Source organism: Dipodomys spectabilis, unplaced genomic scaffold (genome assembly GCF_019054845.1).
Source record: "Dipodomys spectabilis isolate Male_0828 unplaced genomic scaffold, ASM1905484v1 ptg000140l, whole genome shotgun sequence".
In the NCBI taxonomy this organism is placed as follows: domain Eukaryota; kingdom Metazoa; phylum Chordata; class Mammalia; order Rodentia; family Heteromyidae; genus Dipodomys; species Dipodomys spectabilis.
The window spans coordinates 29302638-29326992 of NW_024870817.1; the positions used below are offsets into that span (position 1 = coordinate 29302638).

The 24355-nt window shown below is 38.1% G+C and overlaps 1 protein-coding gene across 2 annotated transcripts; it reads left to right on the forward strand.

Annotated features, from left to right (window-relative positions):
• The first annotated feature begins 136 nt into the window (after window positions 1-136).
• Window positions 137-15486, forward strand: Utp15 (UTP15 small subunit processome component). 2 transcript variants are annotated; one of them, XM_042690987.1, is made up of 14 exons: window positions 137-276; window positions 1448-1613; window positions 1925-2097; window positions 3945-4037; window positions 4138-4322; window positions 5239-5417; window positions 6710-6835; window positions 7375-7510; window positions 9687-9771; window positions 10596-10745; window positions 11772-11873; window positions 12634-12767; window positions 12912-12970; window positions 14540-15486. In XM_042690987.1, exons 3-14 carry the CDS (start codon window positions 2008-2010, stop codon window positions 14755-14757), a joined length of 1557 nt encoding a protein of 518 aa, XP_042546921.1. In that variant the 5' UTR covers window positions 137-276; window positions 1448-1613; window positions 1925-2007; the 3' UTR covers window positions 14758-15486. The 2 variants fall into 2 exon arrangements, with proteins under 2 accessions (XP_042546921.1, XP_042546922.1); XM_042690988.1 differs by lacking the exon at window positions 1448-1613.
• Window positions 15487-24355: the final 8869 nt, after the last annotated feature.

The following is a 24355-nucleotide window of genomic DNA, read 5'->3' on the forward strand; positions in this document are numbered from 1 at the left end:
CGTCCGGCCACGCCTTCTCCTCCGGAACGCCCCGCCCACTCTATAGCCCCGCCCCTCCTCCTCGCCCGCCTGCCTCGGTGCCTGGAGTCTTCTGAGCATGCGCCGTGATGTCATCTCTACGCGCGGTTCCCTTGCTGCCGGCTCCCTGAAGGTCCGCGTGTTTTTTTTTTTCTTTTGAGTCCGGGTGCCGAGAGATCTGGTTTAGGAAAGCTGGCAAGGTCCAAGGGGGTTTCCTTGCGACCGGAGTGTTTCGGCGGACCTTGGGACCCAGCAGAGGTAGGCAAAGGCGGCTTCCATTGAGGATGGCCCCGACGTCCTCGGGCCTCGCTGCGGTGACCGGCCCGGCGGCCTGCGCCCTCCGGGCCTGCGCTGGAGACGGCCCGGCTCCGCGGGTCTCTGTCACACCGCGTGTTCCTCCTCTGTAATGTCGGGTCCAGCCCACCGCTTTCCATCTGCCGGGCATTCCGCACCGCTTCCAGGCAGTGGCGGACTTTCCCGTCTCTGTCTTTCCTTCCGTGTCGATTGCCCGAGTGTTTCCTCTTCTCCATCTTTTACATTCCTCTGGTAGGATTAAAAATCGTTCTCTCTGGAGCTGGCGCCGAGCAGTTATTTGCTCGTCGACACAGCATTGCAGTGCACAGAGCAGTAGTACCTGTTATGCAGCTAGTTACCTGGGGTAGTTACCTGTTAGTCTGACCTCGGCCGGATCATAGTCCTTCTGCTCACTTTCGCATCATTTATTGCTACATGTATAGGTGTCCCTTTTCTCCGCACGCGGAGCCACTGCTACTGCTCTTCGTTTGTAAGACACTGCTAGCAGCAATGGTTCTCACCAGACACTATGTTGAAAATGAACTAACTGTACAACTTGTGAGTGGGGGCTGGTGGAAAAAAAAACTGGGAGAGAGCGAAGGAAGAGGTGATGTTGTCCAAGAAGAAATGTACTCATTACCTAACTTATCTAACTGTAATCCCTCTGTACATCACCTTTATAATAACAATAAAAACTAAAGAAAAAGACAGACCTAGGTGGCATTCCTATATTGTAAAAAAGAGCAGTGGGCCTAGGGGGTAGATCTGTCTGAGGACCTGTTTTTGTTATCCACTTAGCCAAGAAAGCTTTTTGACAGATGAGCGTATGCAGTCGATTTGGTAATAGGAAGTACTACGATTAACCTAGAATTAGGTGACATGTTGTCCTATGCCTCCAGATAATTCCATTCTTTTCATTCATAAAAATTGTACTTATAATTATTTGGAGAAAATTGTTAATAAGATTTGAGATTTTTTTCTCTAAATATATGTAACTGTTTTGCATGTTAGCCTCCTAAGCATAAAATAACTGCCATTAAGACTTTTACAGAAAAAAGTTTTTGAACTCCTGTTGTGTAGTATTTGTTCATGTTATAGACTCTACTTGTGATTTTAATTTTGTATTTTTCCATAGAAACTTGCACAACGCTTCCTTTCCTTCCTTCCACATGCATTCTTTGAGCACTTAAAAAAGCTTCCAGGCAAATTGTCCAATTTAACAGGAAAGCAGATGGTTACAAGCTGGGCATAGTGGCACACACCTGTAATTCCAGCACTTGGGAGGCTAAGGCAGATGGATGGTGAGTTCAAGATCAGCCTGAACTACATGGCAATACACTTATCTCAAATAATAAAAAATAGGAAAGTGAAAAAAAGAAGAGAGATCATTTCATTGCAGTATGATTACTTGAATTAAGAGTCACATGAGGTCATGGACAGGACCCTGCCTCAGAGAACAGAGGTTTCCTGGAAACCTGGCCTTCCATGGCTTGTAAAGTTGGATCACTAGCCTAAAAACTCTATACAATATACAGAAAGAAAGCAGAATGAAAACCATACCTGTGGACACAATTTATGAATAATGCATGCTCTAAAACATGTTCTTTTTCAGACCGAAAGTGGAGTCACTGGAATTATTTCTAATATCACTACCAAATTACTAAGTCTTAGAAAACAGAGGAATTATATGTAACGATGTCTGGTTATAAGCCTGTAGCTATTCAAACCTATCCTATACTTGGTGAGAAGATCACACAAGATACTGTGTACTGGAACAACTATAAGGTATGTGGAAGATAGGGAGGAGGGAGGAGATTTGTACATTTATTTCTTCATTTATGCAGCTTGTCCAGCATTTGTTGTACTTCAAATATGCTGGCATATCTATGAACTGTCCATTAACTGTCTGTTAACTATCTATTAATAGTTTGTGAGCAGCTTAGTGTTTGAGAAGCTACTTTTTTCTTAACATTTTATATAAAAGTATGGACTGCTTAATCATTTTAACTGTAGACATGCTTAGCACAGAATATATGATTAGTCAAGGCCAAATGATTTAAATATGAATTTCATACAAGAAGAAGTACTAAATTGATTCTTCAGTACTGTCTAGTATAGTTTACATAAGATTTTTAAAAGAACTAAATAGATCAATGGAAAAAGCTTGGGATTGGGGAAGTTTATGAAACCAGAAATATAAACTGGGCATTGGAATATATTGACCAGTTTCACACATAAATAAAAAATAAAAGATAATAATTAATACTATGTTGATTTGTTAAATTGGCATGTATGCAGCATTTTGATCATCATTACTACTTGAAGGAAGGGAATTGGTGATTTTCTGGATGGCAACTTGACAATATCTTTTATGATTTGAAAAAAATGTATCTGCCTTTTTTTTTTTTTTTTGTCAGTCATTGGGCTTGAACTCTGGGCCTGGTCACTGTTCCTGAGCTCTTCAGCTCAAGGCTAGCACTCTACCACTTGAGCCATAGCACCACTTCCTTACACTCTCACATATTTAATAAATATACTTTCAAAAGTTTGTTAAGATCTGTATTCTGTATAAAGATGTTTAGTATTAGTAAATTTTTCTTTTTCTTCTTTTTTTTTTTGGTGGTAGTACTGGAGTTTGAATTCAGGCCCTTGTATTTGCTAGGCAGGTATACTACAGCTGCATCATGCCTCCAGCTTTTACTGGCACTGGTTTATTTTTTATTTTTTATTGTGAGACTACCGTACAGAGGAGTTACAATTACATGGCCAAGATAACGAATACATGTCTTATTAAGCATTGCTGCCTCCTCTTCGTTTTCCCTTCTTATCCCTTCCCATACTCCCCCCACCTCCCTCCCTCCACCCAATTCCCCCCCCCCCCCAACACTAGTTATTTTTGAGATACAGTCTCCCTTCTTGCCCAAGCCTGTACCACCTGGCCTACAGTCCTCCTATTTTAAACTTCTTACCATAGCTAGATGATGGGTTCTCTTTACTGTGCCCAGTTTCTTTTATTGAGAGGGGATCTCTTGGACCCTTCTGCCTAGGTTGGCATCAAACCATGATCTTTTCAATAATTGACCTCCCAGTAGTAATTATAGATGAGAGCCACCATGCTCAGCTAATATTAGAATTTTTGTAAATTTCGTGTCCATTAATAATAGGCTGATACAGTAAATGATGATATTTCCTTATAAACAGATATTAAACCTGCCACTTGTATGAAAAGTTAGCTGAGATGAGTTAGTTAGTGAAAACTGGGTATAGAACTGCCTTCATTGACTGTGTAGTATAATCATCTTTGTGTTGCTTTAAATTTTAGTTAAATGTATACTGGTATAGTCATAACTCCCCACCCTCCTGACAGGAATTGGAGTGAATTTGGCCGCTGAAAAGACAGGTGTAGCTTTCTAGTTTGTATTTATTTATATTTATTTATTTACTTTTAATGGCAACAAGTATACTCTAGTCATGGGATATAGATCATTATTGCTTCTTTTGTATTGCTAAAGTAAATGCAACCTACTGTTACTAAGAACACAAAGAAACCCATCTATAAGAAATTATGTAATGCTTAAATAGGCCTTGTCACCAGTTGTAACTATGTTAATACTTTGTTCTTTTTCATTAAGACCCCTGTTCAGATTAAGGAATTTGGTGCAGTATCAAAAGTAGACTTTTCTCCTCAGCCTCCATATAACTATGCAGTAACAGCTTCTTCAAGAGTAAGTACAATAGTAAATTTCTTCACTTTTATATAGTTTTCTGCTGATTTTGAGTCATTTGGTGAAATACTGTTTATTGATTTATTTTTTTGTCTTATAGATTCACATTTATGGTCGATACTCCCAAGAACCTATAAAAACCTTTTCACGTTTTAAAGACACAGCATACAGTGCCACTTTCCGACAAGATGGTCAGTTGCTTGTGGCTGGAAGTGAAGATGGTGTTGTTCAGCTTTTTGATATAAGTGGGAGGGCCCCACTCAGACAATTTGAAGGCCATACAAAGTAAGAGTCAACTGGTTATCTATTTTTGTTGAAAGCTCTCTCTTTGGGCCTTGAATAAAAATATAGCCATTCTATGAAGATTATGTACCTGTGTGTACTTTATTTTCTGATTGTCCTGAGATACAGAACTTAATTTGGATCAACAGTCCAGTTTGTAGGACTCATGAATTAGGATTGTTGTGATATTTTAGGAAATGAGCACATACACGTCTAGTGTAGCTTCTACTAACTTTCCAGTAAGTCTGTGATCTAGGGCAGGAGGTTATGAATCGTTGCTCTAAAGGTGTCCACATAGCTATAATGCTTGCTTTGTAAGCTTGGGTCTATTTTTAAGGTTTTCACATTGAAGTCAAGTTAGGCTTTCTTGATTGATTTGTAATTTAAAGAGCTGTTATAATTTTATATTGTAACTGATTCAAGATTACCAATATCGTTGTTGAGAACTCTTCATTTAAAAATTTTAAAATTGAATATACAGTTGTGCTACTCAGGTGTTCTAATTGAAACAACAGCAGTTCACTTAATCTGATCCTACTTAGTGTCGTCTTTCTTTAGATAAAAAAAAACTCAGCAAGTTTTTTTCTATTAAAGAATGTGCCTTTTCTCCAAATTTTCTTTTTATTAGGCAGTTTAGTAGAATTATTAACTTACTAGAAAATATACTATTAAAACTGCTTCTTAATATTCTTTTTGACAGTAGAGTGATATTTTAAAATACCACTGTTAAAAACGTTTTCTTTTTCACATGATTTTTCTCCTATATTCTCTGAAATGGAGTTTCTTTTTGTTTTTTCTTGTTTTTTTTTTTTTTTGTTTGTTTGTTTGAAACTCTGGGAAAGGAGCATTTTATGTTAGACTATGCAAGGATTATAGTTTTTTTTCTTACCTTTTAATAAACTGACCTTTGGTTTTTCAGAGCAGTTCATACAGTGGATTTTACAGCTGACAAATACCATGTGGTTTCTGGAGCTGATGACTATACAGTTAAATTATGGGATATTCCAAACTCCAAAGAAATTCTGACATTGAAAGAACATTCTGATTATGTGAGGTGTGGATGTGCTAGCAAACTGAACCCAGATATCTTTGTAACAGGTAGGTGGACTTTATTTCATGGTTATGAGATTCTTTTGGGATGGAGAGATGCAACTTTTAGAGCTTGGAGTGTTGCTTAGTGGTAGAATACTTGCCCGGGTTTTATAAGGTGCTGGGTTCAATTCTCAGCATCACACACAAAGTTTAAAAATATATTTGTAATTAATGATCCAGTTTTTTAAAAATTTTCTCCTTTTGGTGATTCTTGTTCCTCAAACATGTTTGGATATCTCAGACTGTCTTGAAAATATAATAGGCGGGCTGGGAAGGTGGCTCAGTGGTAGAGGCTTGCCTTGCATGCCTGAGGCCCTGGGTTCGATTCCTCAGTACCACATAAGCAAAAAGAAAAAAAGCTGGAAGTGGCTCTGTGGCTCAAGTGGTAGAGTGCTAGCCTTGAGCTGAAGAGCTGAGGGACAGCACCCAGGCCCAGAGTTCAGGCCCCATGACCGGACCCCCCCCCCCCCAAAAAAAAAAGAAAATATAATAGGCAATTGCAGTGGGTCACACCCTGGTTTTTAGTGAGCCTCCAGAGCCATGGCACTGCAGTATCCTTAAGTATAGTTCACTTTTTTGTTGGTTCCTATACAGGCATCCCCAGAGGATTCCACAGTGATAGTAGTATGCAGATATGGATAGTTTATAATCAAAGCAAGTTAGAATTTGTGTAATGTTGTATAGTGTTTTTTCAGAAACAATCAGTAATGGCAAGAAGATTTGTGAGGAAAAAACACATGATTATATTTTGGTACTGAGGTTTGAACTCAGGGTCTTGCATTTTCTGGGCAAGCGCTCTACTATATTCCTGCACCAATACTTTTGCTAGCTGTTTGTTTGCTGGGCCTGGGGCTTAACTCTGGGCCTGGATGCTGCTCCTGAGCTTCTTTTGCTCAGGATGAGCACTGTACCACTGGAGCCACAGTGCCACTTGTGGCTTTTTTGAGTAGTTTATAGAGAGAGATAAGAGCCTCATGGAGTTTCCAGCCCAGGCTGGCTTTGAACCACAATCCTCAGATCTCAGCCTCCTGGGTAGCTAGGATTACAGGTGTGAGCCACTGGCTTGGGCTTATTTATTAATTTTTTAAAGGTAGAATCATATGATTTTTCCTGATTTGATTGTGGATTGAAACCTTTCTAACTGCCTCCTGAATAGTTGAGCTTACGGCATATGCCACTATACCTGGCCTTTTGGCTTAAAAAAAAAAACAAAAACTTCATCTGAGGAGTTTTCTTCTTTTAAAATTTATATCTGAATACATACATGTATAATTTGAGATAAAAATTTTACATTTTAGGGTCCTATGATCATACTGTGAAGATGTATGATTCACGAACAAATGAAAGTGTTCTCTCTATGGAGCATGGACAGCCAGTGGAGAGTGTCTTGCTTTTCCCTTCTGGAGGTCTTCTGGTGTCTTCAGGTATTTCTTTTAAACATAGCTTTCACCAATATCTTATTCAATTTTTCTTTATCAGTTACTATGTATAACTTAGCAGTGTTTACTTGAATTACATATCTGTTTTTCAAACAGTTGATAAATGGGCAGGCTGTTAACATTTGCTGAGTACCTACCCTTAACCAGGCACTTTGCTGTTGTGTGCCTGTTATCTGAGTTAGTCCATCAAGATAGTAGAACTTGGTACACACACACACACACACTCTCTCTCTCTCTCTCTCTCTCTCTCACTCTGAGTCTTAGGGCCAAGATTTAAGCCAGGCAGTCTGGTTTCCTCCCTTAGCCACACACACACACACACACACACACACTCTCTCTCTCTCTCTCTCTTTCTCTCTCTCTCTCTCTCTCTCTCTGAGTCTTAGGGCCAAGATTTAAGCCAGGCAGTCTGGTTTTCTCCCTTAGCCTCTACTCTAGGGAATTCCAGTGAATAATACTTTTTGATGTTTAAATTTTTTAATACATAGGTGGAATATCAATCTAATGATTATTTCTGTTTTTAGGAGGTCGTTTTGTTAAAGTCTGGGACTTGTTAAAAGGAGGACAGTTGCTCGTGTCTTTGAAAAATCATCATAAAACTGTGACGTGTCTGTGTCTGAGCAGCTCGGGTCAGAGGTTACTCTCTGGTTCACTAGATAGGTTAGTATTTTCATTTTCTTTCTTTGTTATTATAAGTGTACACAAGTGCTACTTCTTGAGAAAATATTTATTTTAACAACATCAGTGATAAATGTTCTGATGATTTCCATAGGGAGTGGAAATCTAGTTATAGCTATATTTATTTTTATCCTTAAAATAATGTATTGCTTTAGCTTCTATTTAAGCAATATTATTGCCCTACTTGAATAGTAAGTCTTTTTTCCTATTTTTTGTGTTTTTATTGATATCTGTTAGTTGTATAAGGGAATTTCATTTTAACAAATCCATTCCTTATGTATATAATGCTTCTTAACCATAATCACCCTTCCACCAGTCTAGAGCATTAATCATTACAGTAATTTATTCTATAGTTTATTTAAGAATCATTGTAAGTTTATGTTGTAAAAATTTTATTATAAGCATATATATTATTCCAGGTTACATTCTTTTTTCTTTTTTTTGTCAGTTGTGGAGCTTGAACTCTGGTCCTGAGTGCTGTCCCTCAGCTCTTCAGCTCAAGATTAGTGCTCTACTACTTGAGCCACAGTGCCACTTCTGATTTTCTGGTGGTTAATTGGAGATAAGAATCTCATGGACTTTCCTGCCTGGGCTGGCTTTAATTGTGATCCTCAGATCTCAGCCTCCTGAATAGCTAGGATTACAGGCATAAGCCATTGGTGCCCAGCTTGTTTTATTCAATTTTAATTTAATTTAAAATTGAAATAGTTGTAGAATATTTTATCAATGTATGCCTTAGAAGCTTAATTTGTCTCTATATGTGTCTTAATAATTATATACTGATAAATGTTGAAATGTCATTAGCAGCTAAGTAAAATATGCACTAAAAGTACTGGGCACTGGTGGCTCAAATCTGTAATCCTAGCTATTTAGAAGGCTGTGATCCAGAGGATCAAAGTTGGAAGCCAGCTTGGGCAGTGAAGTCATTGAAAAATCAATCTCCAATTAATCAGCAAAAGCAGGAAGAGCCCAAGCCCAGAGTTCAAGCCCCATGACTGACAAAAAAAATTCAGTAAAACAAATTACACATTTCATGGCTCAGTAGTCATATGCAAGTAGAACTATGTGGCACATTTGTAGACTTAAATCCATCTATTCTTGGTTAAGTTATTTCTGTATTTCCATTCCTTCTTCACTATTATGAAAAGACTTGGTTTTCAGCATGTGTATTAGAAAAGTGTAAGTACTTTAAAGCTAGGAAATAATTTTAGTCCACATGAACTTACTATATAACCATGTAAAATACTCTGTAATGGTGTTTCTCTGTAATTTGATAATTTTTTTTGATGTCTCCTAAAAGTGTAAATTGGCTCTGTTCGCAATGCTTCTCAGCTTGGAGTAATGGAATTGGAGACATGATTACTTGTCACAAATTTGTGGTGGCATGCTATTGCCATACTAGGAAATAAAGAGGCTAGGGATGTTGTTAATGACCTACAGAAAATGGAAGAGCCCTCATACCAGAGTGTTCTCTGCCCAGAAGTATCTGTATTGCTGAGGGTGAGAACTCCTGTTTCCACTCAGCAGTGGATGTCATTGATACTTTTGTTTCATTTCTAAGTTTTATCTGATTTGTGGTGTGTCCTTTGGTGTTCTTCCTAAATGTCCAGTTAGTCTTTTTTCTAGTAGCTGAAATATAGTTCATTTTAAGGGATTCAGTGATGATATACCTTGTAACACACTGCATCATTGTTTTTCTTTACTGTTGTGGGAATTTTAATGTTTATATATTGAGTTTAATATTTATATAGTGAATTATGTATTTGAGTTTGCAAAATAGTAGAAATTTTCATACTCATTTCCAAGGTGATTGTGTGTGTGTGTGTGTGTGTGTGTGTGTGTGTGTGTGTGTGTGTATGTGTGTGTGTGTGTGTACACACAACATTCCTGGGGCTTGAATTTGGCCTGGGTGCTGCCTCTGAGCTTCTTTTGCTCAAAGCTAGTGCTCTACCGCTTAAGCCACAACTCCACTTCTGGCTTTTGTTAGTTTATTGGAAATAAAAATCCCAGTATTTTTCCTGCCTCAGCTGGCTTCAACCTGTGATTATCAGATCTCTGTCTTCTGAGTACTTAGGATTATAGGTGTGAATCACTGATACCTGGCTTCCAAGTTGATTTTGTTTCTTAACAAAGCTTTCTTCTTTCTTTTTTTAATTAGGAAGGTCAAAGTATACAGTACAACTTCCTACAAAGTAGTCCACAGTTTTGATTATACCGCTTCAATTTTGAGTCTTGCACTTGCAGTAAGTACTTTTAGCTCTGTTAAAGTTATCACTAGTTTTACCTGCTAATTGAAACTAAATTGAAATTTTAGTGTTCATCTTTGGGTTTGAATAAACCATATTAGTTACTTGAATGAAGACAATTGCTAGAATATGTATTATCCTAATAACTTAGCAGAGTTCTGATTTAGGTCTCATTCATTGTACAGTGCTGTAGACCTTGCTATCAATAACAGTAGGGTCTAGGCAATTGCCAGATCTTTATTTAACAAATTCAAAGATACTATCTTTAGAAGAGAAAGTCTGAGATAGAGACAAAAGTGTTGTGTAAAGGAAGGAGAACAAAGTGAAATAGCTCTTTTTGTTAGTTGACAGTGCTGGCTGGAATGTACACTATCAAGTTTCACCTGTAGCTGCTTTTGGTTAGGTGGAGATTTGAATAATGTAGAAATCTGAATTGGGAGAGGAAATCCTGTTAAAAAATATTATAGGGGAAAGCTTAGGGAAAGTGATCCTCTGTGCAGTGATGTAGAAAAATTGTTTTGATATTTGCTAAGATTTCATTAACATTTTAGCATTATGTTATTACATTATATATATATATCGTTAATATTATTCAGACTTTGCTAGTGATATTTTACATAGATACAAAGTTCTATCAACATAGTAGTATAAGGACTTTGCTTTTAACATTTTGCATAGATAATTGTTAGGCAGAGTAAGTCTGGGTGGACCTATTGGTGATAGTATGGGACAAGCTGAAACAGGGTATTGAAGTTACTTAGTAAAAATACTGTAAATTATTGGTTAGAAATAGACTAACTTGTTTTTCTAATTGCTATTAGCATGAAGATGAGACAATAGTCGTAGGAATGACCAATGGAATACTCAGTGTTAAACATCGAAAGTCTGAAACAAAGAAAGATTCTTTTCCTAGGAGGAGAAGGCCTGCATACCGAACCTTTATTAAAGGAAAGAATTACATGAAGCAACGGGTAATTGTGTATTTCTCATGGTTTTAAAATGTAACATTTTTAGAGTAGTTCTATCTCTGTACATGGCTTGAAATCATAATTCTATTCTATTCTATTTATTTTCTGCCGCACTAAGATTGTTGCCCAGTTGCTAAATTTGATGATGTTATTGAAGAATGGACAACAAGCATTACTTTATTTATAGTTATAACATGGTAATACAATGCCTTACCACTGTGAAACTGTTTTTCACATGCTATCTGATTTGACCTTCTAAACAACTCTTAATTAGTAATTCCTCTATTTGTACTTAGGAAGATTAAGTTAACACAAGTTTTTTGTTTATTTGTTATTTTTATATTTTTTTAAATACTTCTTGATAGCATGCCTTAGTTGTACAATGTGGTTGGTTTCATTCTGACATTTCCATATAGGCATACAATGTATCCCAATCAAACTCACCTCTTCTATCATTCCCTTACTCTCTTCCCTTTCTAAAATAATTATTAACACATTTCATTATTCTATTCTCATATATGCAAGTAACTCTTGGCCATATTTATCCTCATTTACCTGTCCTGTTCACTGTTCCCCATTCTGACAGAACCTATTTACTTTTCAGTCATTCATTTGTTTTAGTGTATATTAATTGTTCCAGAGGTTTTTCATTGTTTTTGAGGCACAAAGACATTTTGATAGATCCTAACATCTGGAGATGTTAGGACTAGTCTTAATATTTCTGATTTTTGTTTTATTTTTTCATTTTACTAAATTATACTTGTTGCTATATAAAGAAAGTTAAAATGAGTGGTTTTGCCCAGAGTTGAGAAAGTTCTGTCTTTTCTAAGTTAAATGTCATAAAAGCACATTGATGTGGCAAATTATTCATTCCATTTTTTAAAAATTTAGATTATATGCATATGAACATAATTTGTAATACAGTGTAAAGCATCTTTATTTTTAAAAAGTATTACTTTATTATTAAAATGTGTGTTTTGAATGGAACTGTATAGATAATGATTTTCCTTCTGTCTAAATTTACTTTAGGATGACATTTTGATCAACAGGCCAACAAAGAAACACCTAGAATTGTATGACAGAGACCTAAAAAATTTTCGGGTCTCTCAGGCTCTTGACAGAGTCCTTGAGGTAAGTGAGGAGCATTTTTTAAAAATACAATTTTATTGTTATTTTTAAGGTGTTATATAGAGGAATGACCATTTTATGTCAGGTAATGAGTGCATCTCTCTTTTTAGATAATGTCATCCCTTCCTTTTCTTTCCCCCAATTTCCCCTTCCCATCCCTGCCCACAAGTTATATAGTTTATTTTTTCACATAGTATATACTGAATAGAATGATTGCATTTGTTTACCCTTTGTCCCTCCCTTTCCATGCCTCTCCTTTGTCTCCCCTAAAAAAACAAACAAACAAAAAACACCAAAAGCAAAAACTCTACCCCTACCCAAAAATTCCTATTTCCATTTCCTGGAATTTGTTTTGATAAATAGTATTTTAAATGTTAAAAGAAGTTACACTTTTGGGTTCCTCCCCTAAGGGTATCCTCCTTTAGTCTGACAGTTTGTGTGTGAATTCCTAGAGTTCTGTATAGGTTATCATGGTGAGGAACATTTTTAAAACAATGATTTTAGTGGTTGAGCTTGGTGGTGCATATCTTCATTTTTAGTACTGGCAAGGCTGAGGCAAGTGGATTATGAAATCAGTGTTAGCCTTGACTACATAGACTTTGAGGCCAATCCCCCCCCCTCGGCAAAAAAAAAAAAATGAGCACTTGACTTATTTATCACTGTGACTTGGAATTATAAAAGTAAACCTGGTAATTTAATGCACAGCAGTGGTTTTTTTCTTGTGTTGTTTTTCTGCTTGTATTGACTCTGACCATTTTTCCAGCCTAATTGTGTAATAAAAACACCTGAAGTCACAGTATCCATTATAAAGGAGCTAAATCGAAGAGGAGTTCTTGCAAATGCCCTGGCAGGGCGAGATGAAAAGGAAATCACTCGTGTCCTTAATTTTTTGATAAGGTATATATGTTTTATGTTTATGAGATACTTGGATTTAGCATCTCAGACTCTCCTTTATCATCCAGTAAGAGACAGATTAAATCTTTTCTAAGGGATTTTTCTGAAAATTTTCAAGTTTTATTAAGTAGAAATTTTGCTTTGCAGAAATCTGTCTCAACCAAGATTTGCCCCTGTTTTGATTAATGCTGCTGAAATAATTATTGGTAAGTAGTTGTCAAAACTCAAACACCCTAGCATTCTTGTAAAAGTTGAAGTATTGGGGCTGGGGATGTAACTCAGTGTTAGAGCACTTGCTTAGTGTATATGAGGCCTTAGGTATGATCCCACCCCTCCTCCCCCCCAAAAAAGTAAAGAAAACCAAACAACCTAGAGGTGTCAAATAATGTCAAATTTGGAAATAAATTTTTCAAATTTGGTGGGGCGGGGCAGTCCTAGGGTTTGAACTCAGGGCCTGGGCACTGTCTCTGAGCTTCTTTTGTTCAAAGCTAATGCTCTACCATTTGAGCCATTTGAGAGGTGTCTGTTGAAATTAGGACATGTAGAAATGCTGGGGATTTTGCTCCCCTTATCAAAGGTTTGATGATTGGTAGGACCTCTCTTCATATGATCCCCACTACAGCACCAGGGAGCAAGCTAGAAGGTGCAGGGCCCCCTTCTCCAGCATCTTTGCTATATGGATCACAAGTCTATCTTAAATTGTGTTTTTACAGGGTGCCACATTGTACCTATGGAGCTCACAAAAGCTTTCCTTTTCCCTTTTGCTTAAAGTTGAGCCCAGGGGCATTCTCCCTATCCTCTACTCAGTTGTCCAGTGTCCAGCATTAGGGTTCTTTTCCCTTCTTTCCTCCCTCCCTCCCTCCTTCCCTCCCTCCCTTCCTTCTTTTTTTTTTTTTTGTCGGGGCTTGGACTCAGGGTCAGGGTTCTGTCCCTGAGCTCTTCTGCTCAAGGCCAGCACTCTACCACTTAGAACCACAGTGCCACTTCTGGTTTTTGAGTGGTTAATTGGAGGTAAGAGTCTCATGGGGACTTCTCTGCCTGGGCTGGCCTCAAACCACCATCCTCAGATCTCAGGCTCCTGAGTAGTTAGAATTATAGGCATGAGCCTGCCCGGTGGTCCGTTGTTTCTTTCACAAAGTTCAGTATTTGTAGCATGCCTGGTCTCTGTCTGCTGTATACTGTTGCACTCCTGTGCCTTTTCATGCTATCTTCCTATCCCTAGAACTAGCCACATGGTACTTTAATTCAGATTCTTTTTTTTTTGTCAGTTGTGGGGCCTGAACTCGGCCTGGGCACTGTCTCTAAGCTCTTCAGTTCAAGGATAGTGCTCTACTACTTGAGCTACAGCACCACTTCTGGCTTTTTCTGTTTATGTGGGGCTGAGGAATCGAACCCAGGGCCTCATGCATGCAAGGCAAGCATTCTACCACTGAGCCACCTTCCCAGCCCTAATTCAGATTTGAGATGCAGGAAAACACTAGGTATCTGCAGTTTTCAATCTTCATAACTGTTTTGTGATTAATTTTTAAGGGGAAAGTGAAAACAAGTCATAGTCTACATTTTGTGTAATTGGTTCTTTTTAAAATGCATTTATTCAGATGGGTTGTTTTGTTCTCTGTAAGTTATGCTCTATAAATCATAAACTTAATATATAAATATGTAAGTACATACTTTTCAGTGTCTTTATATTCACTATTTTTATACTTTTAATAAATATTGCTTCTCACTTGTGTATAGAAAAGTGTTCTCAGTTAATGCTTTCTCTTTCTTTTTAGATATATATCTACCTGTGATTGGACAGTCACCAGTAGTTGATAAAAAGTTTTTAATACTTCAAGGACTTGTAGAAAAAGAGATTGATTACCAAAGAGAGCTCCTAGAAACCTTGGGAATGATGGACATGCTTTTTGCCACCATGACAAGGAATGAAAGCACTTCCATGTTGGGACATTCATCTGTTGAAGTTCTAGAGAGCAAGGAGATGGAATCATAGCTTTTGCTTAAAGAATTCATAACTTGGAATAGCTTTGACCCCATTAACTATTGGAAAGAAAATCTGTTTGATACATTAAGAGAGACTATTTACAGAAGCAGTTTTAGGGAAGAGACTGGAATAATTATGCTTGGAAAATAAGTACCTGTTTTAAGACATGGATTTTCCATGTAATAATTTGAATTATCTTATGGCATCTTCAGCTAGAAGATCTCAATTGTTGTGGTCACAGTGCCTATCTGTTTGGATGAGTTGATACTGATTTTAATACAGCAAAGTTCTGTATTCGCATTTGGGTTATGCATTCAGATGGGATTTCAGTTATGAGCCTCTCTGGAGAGTGTTCCAACTAGGAATCCTGCCAAAAGAATGGAGCCCCTTTTGTTTTGTGTTGTTACTTCTGGCCTGGAAAGTAACAACAGCAGATGGCAACAAGGAAACTTTCTGAATTCACTCTAATCAGTGACTGCCTCAGTCTAGGTCTCTGATTTGCCTCCCTCCTCTCCTCACTATCATGGCTCCCTTCATCATCTCTCCTTCTGCTGGTGCTAGACTGTGTCTTTACCAGTTGTGCCAAATCACTGGTCAGCTCTAAATAACTGATACTGAATAAGTATTTGGAATGTGATAGGGTAGCTTTGGGGCCCTCTACCCCATGTTTTTCATCTTTTTTTTTTTCTTTTTTCTTTTTCTTTGTGTGTGTGTGTGTGTGCCAGTATTGGGGTTTGAACTCAGGGCCTGAGTGCTGTGTTCCAGTGTTTTTTTCTCAAGGCACTCTACCAGTTGAGCCACAACTCCACTTCTGGCCTTTTGGTGATTAATTGGAATTAAGAGTCTCACACTTTTCCTTCCTAGCTGGTTTTGAACCTCAATTCTCAGATTTCATATTCTTGATTTCAGCGCCAGAATTACAGTTGTACGCCATTAGCACCTGGCTTTTATTTCTTTAATCTTGACTAATTTCTTTAACAGAACATGGTCCACAGAGAGACCATACTGCACCAATTTTCTTCCCTTCCTTTCAAAAATGCAACCTGTCTACCCCATTTTCACCTTGCTGTTAGGTAATTGAAATGACAAATTTTGTCATTTCTCTATTGCATGGTGAGTTAGCCTATTTACATTTAGAGTTTATCTTGCACCTATCTAAACCCTTGTAAACCTCTGATCTGTACTTAGATTTTTTTTTTACCTCTGTTCTTCATAATCATCTTGTAGTTTGGAACCCCAGACCAGTGTAGTTTTCTTTGGAAATAATTGTTTTTGAAAGTTCAATGTAAATCACATTTTTAAAATAAAGATATTCTTATTTTCTTCTTGGCATTCTCAGATGTGTCAATTCCTGAGAGTGGCTGGTAACCCCCAGCACACTGATTCACAGATGCCACCTCTCCCACAGCCTTCCATTCTTCCCCCATGGATGGATAAAAATGTCTTGAGCCAAAAGAATCCTTAGAGGAAATTCAATTTTGTAAATCTGTACTTTATCTTAAAAATGAAGAAAGTGGATACTTACAGGTTTTAACAAGAGCTCAAGAAAATGGCATAGTTTGCCTTTTATAAATGGAGAGCTGCAATTAGACAACATGGCTTTAAGAAGTTAGGAGCTTACTTCCCTGAATGCTTATGAGGTTAGTCAAGCTCACAAACTCTTTTCAGGTTTACAAGTGTAAATTAAAGTTCTAATCAAAGGCTTTTAAAATTTAACAAGAATACAAGTAATTTGCATACTAGTAAAAGTTGAATTTCTCCCTGAAAATGTAGCTGCTGTCTGTTTTGCAACACGTGAGTTTATCATAAGATACTTCATTTCTCGCCACAACCACCCAAGGTTGGAATTATTCTTGTTTCACATTGAATTAACAAAAGTAATTCACTCTTGAAGTCTCTAAGCTTGAGTTCATCATAGCAGCAATGGTTCCGCCAGGTGTTGTGGGATGTCTAAACTACTCACTCCTTTTAACAGAACTTCTGTAAGTTCTGTGTTTCTTAAATATGTATCAGTTACAAAAGTTTAAAAGAATTAGGAGATCATTTTCGTATTCATTGCTATTTTTTTTTAGTAGTACTGGGGCCTTAAGTTAACTTTCCCTGCTTGCTCGGCTGGCTTTCTGTCACTTGAGCCATCTCCAGTTCTGCTTTTTACTGGTAATTTTGGACATGGAGTCTCGTAGACTTTTCTGCCTTAGGCTGGCTTTGAACCTCCATCCTCTGGATGGCTTCCTGAACAAACAGTTCCTAACAGTCATTGATACTTTTGAGGTAAGTTCAGGAGTAGATTTAGTATTCAATGAGAGTAATACTGGCTATTTGAAATATTTTAACATAATTGACCTATTAGGATGTGTAACATTGGTCTTAAGATTCTAATTTAAAATGACAGATTTTTTAGGCTTGGGATTTTCAGTTGGAAGGTATTTAAAAATGTTACTAAGCCTGCAAAAATACTGGAATGTTTCAAGAACTTAGAAAGTCACCATATGTTTAAATGATTATGTTTTATATTAAGAATTAAGCACTTGGGAAGGCTTTGAATACTGAGTCAAGCATTTTTAAAGTGTCAAGTTTCCTAAATGTAAATGATATTAAGTTGTGCAAAAGAGGGCTGTGGTGCGCATCTCTACTCCCAGTCTTTGAGAGGCAGAGATAAGATTGGGAGGATCACTGGGGTTTGTGGCTAGTCCAGAACAAAAGTTAGCAGACACCATCTCAACAAGATGGTCACAGCAGCACCACACTTCTATCTGCAAATAAAACAAAAAGGGCTGGAGGTGTGGCTCAAGTGGTACAGGTCCTGTCTCGTGGGTTGGAGACTAAGTTCAAAACTCAGTACCTGTATATAACCTCATTAATTTAGCTTGTTCAGATGAATGAATTTTACCTACTATTAAAGAGTGTCTTGAAGGTGGCTATTAAAAGTAGTAGTTTTCTAAGTGAAATATTTCTAACTTAATGCTGAGCATTTGAAAAGAATGCCCTCAGACACTAAAACCTGGCAGCAGATGATTTTAGACCTGTTCCTTTAGCCATAGTCAAGGAACTATGGCCTGACTCTAAACTAAACCCCTGACTCAAGCTTGCTCTTTTGAGTTGAGATTTAAGTGGAAAATGTGGGGATGCTGTGTTGTGGTCTTTAGCAGAAAGAACTGGTCTGTAGAGTGGGAAGAATGAGAAAACCGAGACAAACTTCATCCTGCTTCATCAGATTGCACTCTTGATTACTCACTTACTCTGGCTATAACTTCTTCCCCCAGGGGTCCATGAAACTCTGTGCAATCCGCTGATGAGTTCTCTTCTGCCTCATTGAGTGGATTTCGTTTATTTACAACCACATGATTAAGGCCAGGAGTCCTATTTATGGAGACACATTCAAATCCAGAGAATTGGGGTTTTAGCAATGAGCAAAATAAGCAACAATCTCTGCTCTGTTGGAGCTAATATTCTTGTTAAAGGGGTGTTCAGTAAACAGGATGTAGTGGGCCAGCTAGTGCTCTGTGATGTGAACTATCAAGTCAGGATAGATTATAGGAAATGTTAGGGAAGGCCTCACAGATGAAAATTGAACAGTGCTCTTGAGGAAGTGGTCCTGAGGCAGTAGCCTGCCTGAGGAATTGGGATAACAAAATGGTTTGGAGGGGCTGGGAAGGTGGCTCAGTGGTAGAGTGCTTGCCTTGCATGCATGAGGCCCTGGGTTCAATTCCTCAGCACCACATAGCAGAAAAATCTGGAAGTGGTGCTGTGGCTCAAGTGGTAGAGCTCTAGCCTTGAGCTGAAGAGCTTAGGGAGAGCGCCCAGTCCCAGAGTTCAGCCCACAACCAGCAAAACAAAAAAACAAAACAAAACAACAACAACAAAATGGTCTGGAGCTAGCATGAAGCAAGGAAGTAGAGAGTAGTAAAGAAAAGAATGAGAGAAACAGATGTCTTCTGGAAATGTTTAGAAATCTTTTAGAGATTTTTATTTCCCCCATAAAGGATAGGAAATTTGGGTAATTGCTAGAGGTATGTGGAAGTGAGCTTTAAAAAAAAAATTTTTTTTTAAAGAGGTCATTTTAGGGCTGGGAAGGTGGCTCAGTGGTAGAGTGCTTGTCTTGCATGCATGAAGCCCTGGGTTTGATTCCTCAGCACCACATAAGCAGAAAAAGCCAGAAGTGCTCGTGGCTCAAGTGGTAGAGCACTTGTCTTGAGCTGAAGAGCTGAGGGACAGCATCCAGGCCCAGAGTTCAGGCCCCACAACCGACAAAAGAGGTCATGGGCTGGGAAGGTGGCTCAGTGGTAGAGCGCTTGCCTTGCATGCATGAGGCCCTGGGTTCGATTCCTCAGCACCACATAAGCAGAAAAAAAAAGCCAGGAGTGGCGCTGTGGCTCAAGTGGTAGAGCGCTAGCCTTGAGCTGAAGAGCTGAGGGACAGCGCCCAGGCCCAGAGTTCAGGCCCACGACTAGAACCAAAAAAAAAAAAAAGAGAGAGGTCATTTTAAATTAATGCGATTACATATAATAAATATTTGAATGTTCATTTATATGGCTTAACAGGTATTCATCCCATGAAACATGACTGACAACCTCAAGTGTTTCTTCCTTCCCCTTTGTAAATTCTTCCCTTCCTCTTACCTATGCTGTTTAGTACAGTAGCCATTAGCCACTGGGTGACTTTATATAACAATTAAAAAAGTAAAAAAATCCAGTAGTCAATAGTGTTCAACAGGCACATGAGTCTAATACTTACCATATTGACAGCAGGGATAGAAAACATTTTTATTACAATGGAAGGTTCTATTAGAGAACCCTAGGATTTGGTTTATATTTGATTTCTTCCTGTTTGAGGCTTGAGTCTACTTCTTTGATTTAGTTTAAAGTACTCATTGGGTAGCCGCCAAATTTGCCAACCCATCAAAGCCATTGGCCTTGGTCTTTTCTACGTCTATTGATAAGAAATTTCTAAAAAAGCAGAATTAATAGGCTATCTACAGCTACCCAGAGCTGTAGCTTTATTATTTATTTACCTATTTATTTTGTGTGTGTCTGTATGTCTGTGTGTGATGCTGGCAATTGAACCTAGGACTTCATGAATGCTAGGCAAGCACTCTACAACTGGAGCTATAAGGCTCCAGCTCCCTCTGTCTGGAAGAGGGTATTTATTGGGGGAATTGGCTTATGTAGTTATGGAGGATGAGGTGTTTCAAGTTTTCACCTAACACATGAATAATGTGTTACATCCTATAAACATGGTGAATAGTCTCATTAATCTGAATTTTTGGCTTTACATACAAAGACATAGCTTGTACTTAATACATATGTGTTAAATGAGTAAATTCTTGATCTCATTTTCCAGTTTACATGCAAAAAATAATTTAATTTCTGTGTATGAGATAAGATGGACATATTTTCAGTTTTCTTCAAGACATAACACAAATAGAAAATGCTTCTGTAGCTCATATTCTGTTAGTGCCTATTGAGAATTTTGGTCAGGGAAGACTAAAGCCATATATTAGGGCAGCGTACCTTGGTATGTTCACAAGGTGGCAGTATTGCTTCATAAATCATGAGAAGCCTGCCTTTTTTCTGCCGTTTTTGAATTAAATTGATGTTCTCAAAGAATAATGAGAAGAATTCTCTAAAAAAAAAAAAACAAAAACCTAAGCTATTTGTTTATAGCTATGTTGACAAAGTAGGTGAAAACAACACGTAGTTATTAGTAGATGTTAACTATAAGTCAGGAAACATGTTTATCTAAGGTAAGCTTAGATAAGGAATTCAACAAGACAGAATAATGGAAGAACAAGAGTTACCGAAGCTTAGAAACATCCCAGATGCTGTGGGTAGCAGCGCGCATGATTGTCACAGCTGCAAATGTTAACCTTTGAAGGACTGCTGGGAGAATAAAAGGGAATATATGGAAAAATCTGTCACTTTCCTCCCAGTATTTTTCCTGTGTTTGTGATTTCAGAGTTTACTTACCATGCCCTGGTTAAGAGGTTTTTTTGTTTTTTTTTTTAGCTTACCTGATTATGGACACCACTGGGACCACTTAGGTAAAAGTTAAGTTCAACTTTTATATTGCTATAAAGCATATTTTCAAAATAAATTAATAACATTAAATAATATAGTGGGGATGTAACTGATCTGAGATGTACTTAAGAAGTTGGAAAGTAGCCAGGCTTATACCTATAATCCTATAATTATAATCATGGCCTATGCCTATAATCCTAACTACTCAGGAGTCTGAGATCTGAAGATCATGGTTGGATGCCAGTCCGGGCAGAAAAGACTCTCATTTCCAGTTAACTACTGAAAAGCTAGAAGTAGAGCTGTGACTCAAGTGTTAGAACACTATTTTTGAGAAGAAAAAGTTCAGGAACCGTGTCCAGGACCTGATCGAAAGCCCTAGGATGCACTTATGCATGTGTGTGTGTGTGTGTGCGCGCACGCGTGTGCACGCACGTTTGTGTGTGCATGCATGCCTGCATACACAAACACACATGTTGGAAAATAAATGTTATGCTTTGAGGGCTACAGGTGTGGTTCAGTATCTGCTTATGTGGTACTGAGGAATCAAACCCAGTGCTTCACGCATGGAAGGCAAGCACTCTACCACTGAGCCACCTTCCCAGCCCCATATATTTTTTTTAATTTGTGAGTTAAAAGCAACAAACTAATTCTTACCTTTCATTGGACATAGACTGAGATAACAAAGCATTGGGAAGGAAGAAAATAGGCAATTTGCAGTAATAATTCATTGACATAGCATGTGTTAATTTCCTTACTTATAGTCTCTCAGACAATACCATAAGTTCATACACATGATTTTCTCCTACAAAATCATTGCCAACAAACTTAAAAGAGCACAGTGGTTTATTTACTTATGAATATATTGAAAATTCATTAATGTAAGTTAGTCATCATTAATGACAAATCTTTTATGGACATTTTTAAAGATCATGTACAATTCTGCCTTAGCAGAAGTATAAAGGTAGCAAATCTGGAAAATTATAGATAATACTAATATAATAATAATGACTGACACTAATAGCTTATTGCGGTGCTGTTCTCACCAGGAAAGATCTTCTTTCAGGCTGTGTATGACTTTTCTTTTAATTTTCCTGACACTATCCTTCGTAAAGCAGAGGTTAAAATGTGTGTGTGTGTGTGTGTGTGTGTGTGTGTGTGTGTGTGTGTGTGTGTGTGTTCATGTGCACCAGTCCTGGGGGCCTGGGCACTGTCCCTGAACTTCTTTTGCTCAAGGCTAGCACTTTGCCACTTGAGCCACAGTCCACTTCTGGCTTTTTGGTGGTTAATTGGAGATAGAGTCTCATGGCCTTACCTGCCTGGCTGGCTTTGAACTGTGATCCTCAGATCTCAGTCTCTTGAGTAGGTATGATTGTAGTTGTGAGCTACTGGCATCCACCATGAAGTTTTTCATTTTAACAAAGTTTAACTTGCCATTTTTTCTTTCATGTATTATTGTTAATACTATATCTAAAACACTATGCTGGGCACCAGTGGCTCACACCTGTAATCCTAGCTACTTAGCACGCTGAGATCTGAGGATTGCAGTTAGAAGCCAGCCTGGGCAGGAAGTACCTTGAGACTCATATCTCCAAGCTGTGGCCAAGGGGTAGATCTCTACCTTAAGCAAAAAATAACAGCCCTCAGACATTGCCCATGTCCTAAGTTCAAGCCCAAAGACCAGCACCATGTGTGCGTGTGTGTGTGTGTGTGTGTGTGTGTGTGTGTGTGTGTATGTGCGCGCGCGCGTGCACATATGTTTGTGTGTGCACATACATATATATGTATGTGTGTGTGTGTGTGTGTATATAGATAGCCAAATCTAAAACCCTTGATTTTTTTTCTTATATTTAAGAACTAGATTTTTTTTTTTTTTTTTTGGTTGGCCGTGGGGCTTGAACTCTGGGCCTGGGCGCTGTCCCTCAGCTCTTCAGCTCAAGGCGAGTGCTCTACCACTTGAGCTACAGCGCCACTTCCAGTTGTTTATTGGAGATAGGAGTCTCACGGTCTCTCCTGCCCGGGCTGGCTTTGAACCGCGATCCTCAGATCTCAGCCTCCTGAGTAGCTAGGATTACAGGCGTGAGCCACCAGCGCCCGGCTTAGATTTTTTTTCTTATGTAATTTTCTAGGAGATTTATAGTTTTGTATTTTATATTTAGATCTATGATTCATTCTGAATTAACTTTTGTGAAAGACATAAGGTCTCTGATCCTGGATTCATTTTTCAAAATTTTCTTTGTTTCCATACTAGGGCTTGAACTCAGGACCTAGGTACTGTCCCTGAGCTTTGTCACTCAAGGCTGATGCTCTACCTCATGAGCTACAGCTCCATTTCTGGCCTTTTGGTGGTTAATTTGAGATGAGTATTATGGATTTTTCTGCCTGGGCTGGCTTCAAATTGGGATCCTAAGATCTCAGCCTCTTGAGTAGGTAGGATTACAGGTATGAGCCATGGGTACCTGGCTAGATTCATTTTTTTTTTAACAAATATAAGTCAAGTGTATTTGTTCCAATCCTATTTGTTGAAGATCGTCCTTTCTCCATTGATATGCCTTTGCCCTTCAACAAGATGGCATGATTCTATCCATAGGCTATTGTATAGCTCTCTCTTCTTTTTTAAATTTGCATTTCTTTTTTTTTCTTTTTTCTTTTATTCTGAAAATACCGTACAGAGGGGTTGCAATTACATGGGCAAGGTAATGAGTGCATTTCATATCAAGCATTGTTGCCTCCTCCTCTGTTTCCCCTTCCCATCCTTTCCCATCTCTCCCTCCCACCCTCCCTTGTATAACTCTCTTTTCTGTCATCATGATTTGTAAGCTATCAAAAGATGAATCCATCAAACTCTTACAAAGAAATCCTAGCTAAATGGTTTGTCTTTATAAACAAAACAGAGTCTCTGTGATTCCTGTAAACAGGCCACTAAATAAATTTAAAGTTCTCTTAGCAAATAGGACATAGATGCTAATTGATAGTCAGGGGAACACTAATTTAATGTCCAGCTTAACCAATATAGACTGTTACATTAGTAGTTCAAATAGAAACATGGAGTAGTTTATCCCTGGATGTTTTTCTTAACTGTCTAGGAGATAAGACTAGAGATTTCCTGGATCCATTCAGGAATAGTAGATGTGAGGGCAGAATTTGAGCAGCAACTCCCTCAATCAGTAGTTGAAATGAAGTTGAATGGGTAGGAGAAGAAAACTGGAGGACAGGGATTGCATTAGCTCCCTTACAAAGTTTACCACTTAGCAAAATGAGCGTGTGCTGCTTTGAATGTTGAATTCTGAGTGGGGAAAATGTCAGATTTGGGGTGATAGTAACCAGGGCTTTCCAAAATAGGTGGCTGGCTCTATTGAGACTAACATCCTAGACATCTCTTTGGCCTCTTGAGAACTAGACAGAAATGGAGGTTCCAAGGAAAGATAACCTTAGAACCTTAGAGCTTTATTTTCTTTTATTTTGAAAGCATTTTGGACTTAAAAGGTGCAAAGACTGAGCCTTCAGCCGTCTTTCCTAATGTTAACACATTCTCCAACCACAGCACAATGATCAGAAGCAGGAAATTAACATTGGTGCAGTGTTGTTAACTA

Bases quoted from the DNA above. Each gene is read 5' to 3' on its own strand.
- Utp15 (XM_042690987.1), top strand. From the start codon at position 2,008: ATGTCTGGTTATAAGCCTGTAGCTATTCAAACCTATCCTATACTTGGT. The intron at 6,836-7,374 runs GTATTTCTTTTA...TTCTGTTTTTAG, and splicing joins AGGTCTTCTGGTGTCTTCAG to GAGGTCGTTTTGTTAAAGTC. The intron at 12,971-14,539 runs GTAAGTAGTTGT...CTTTCTTTTTAG, and splicing joins TGCTGCTGAAATAATTATTG to ATATATATCTACCTGTGATT.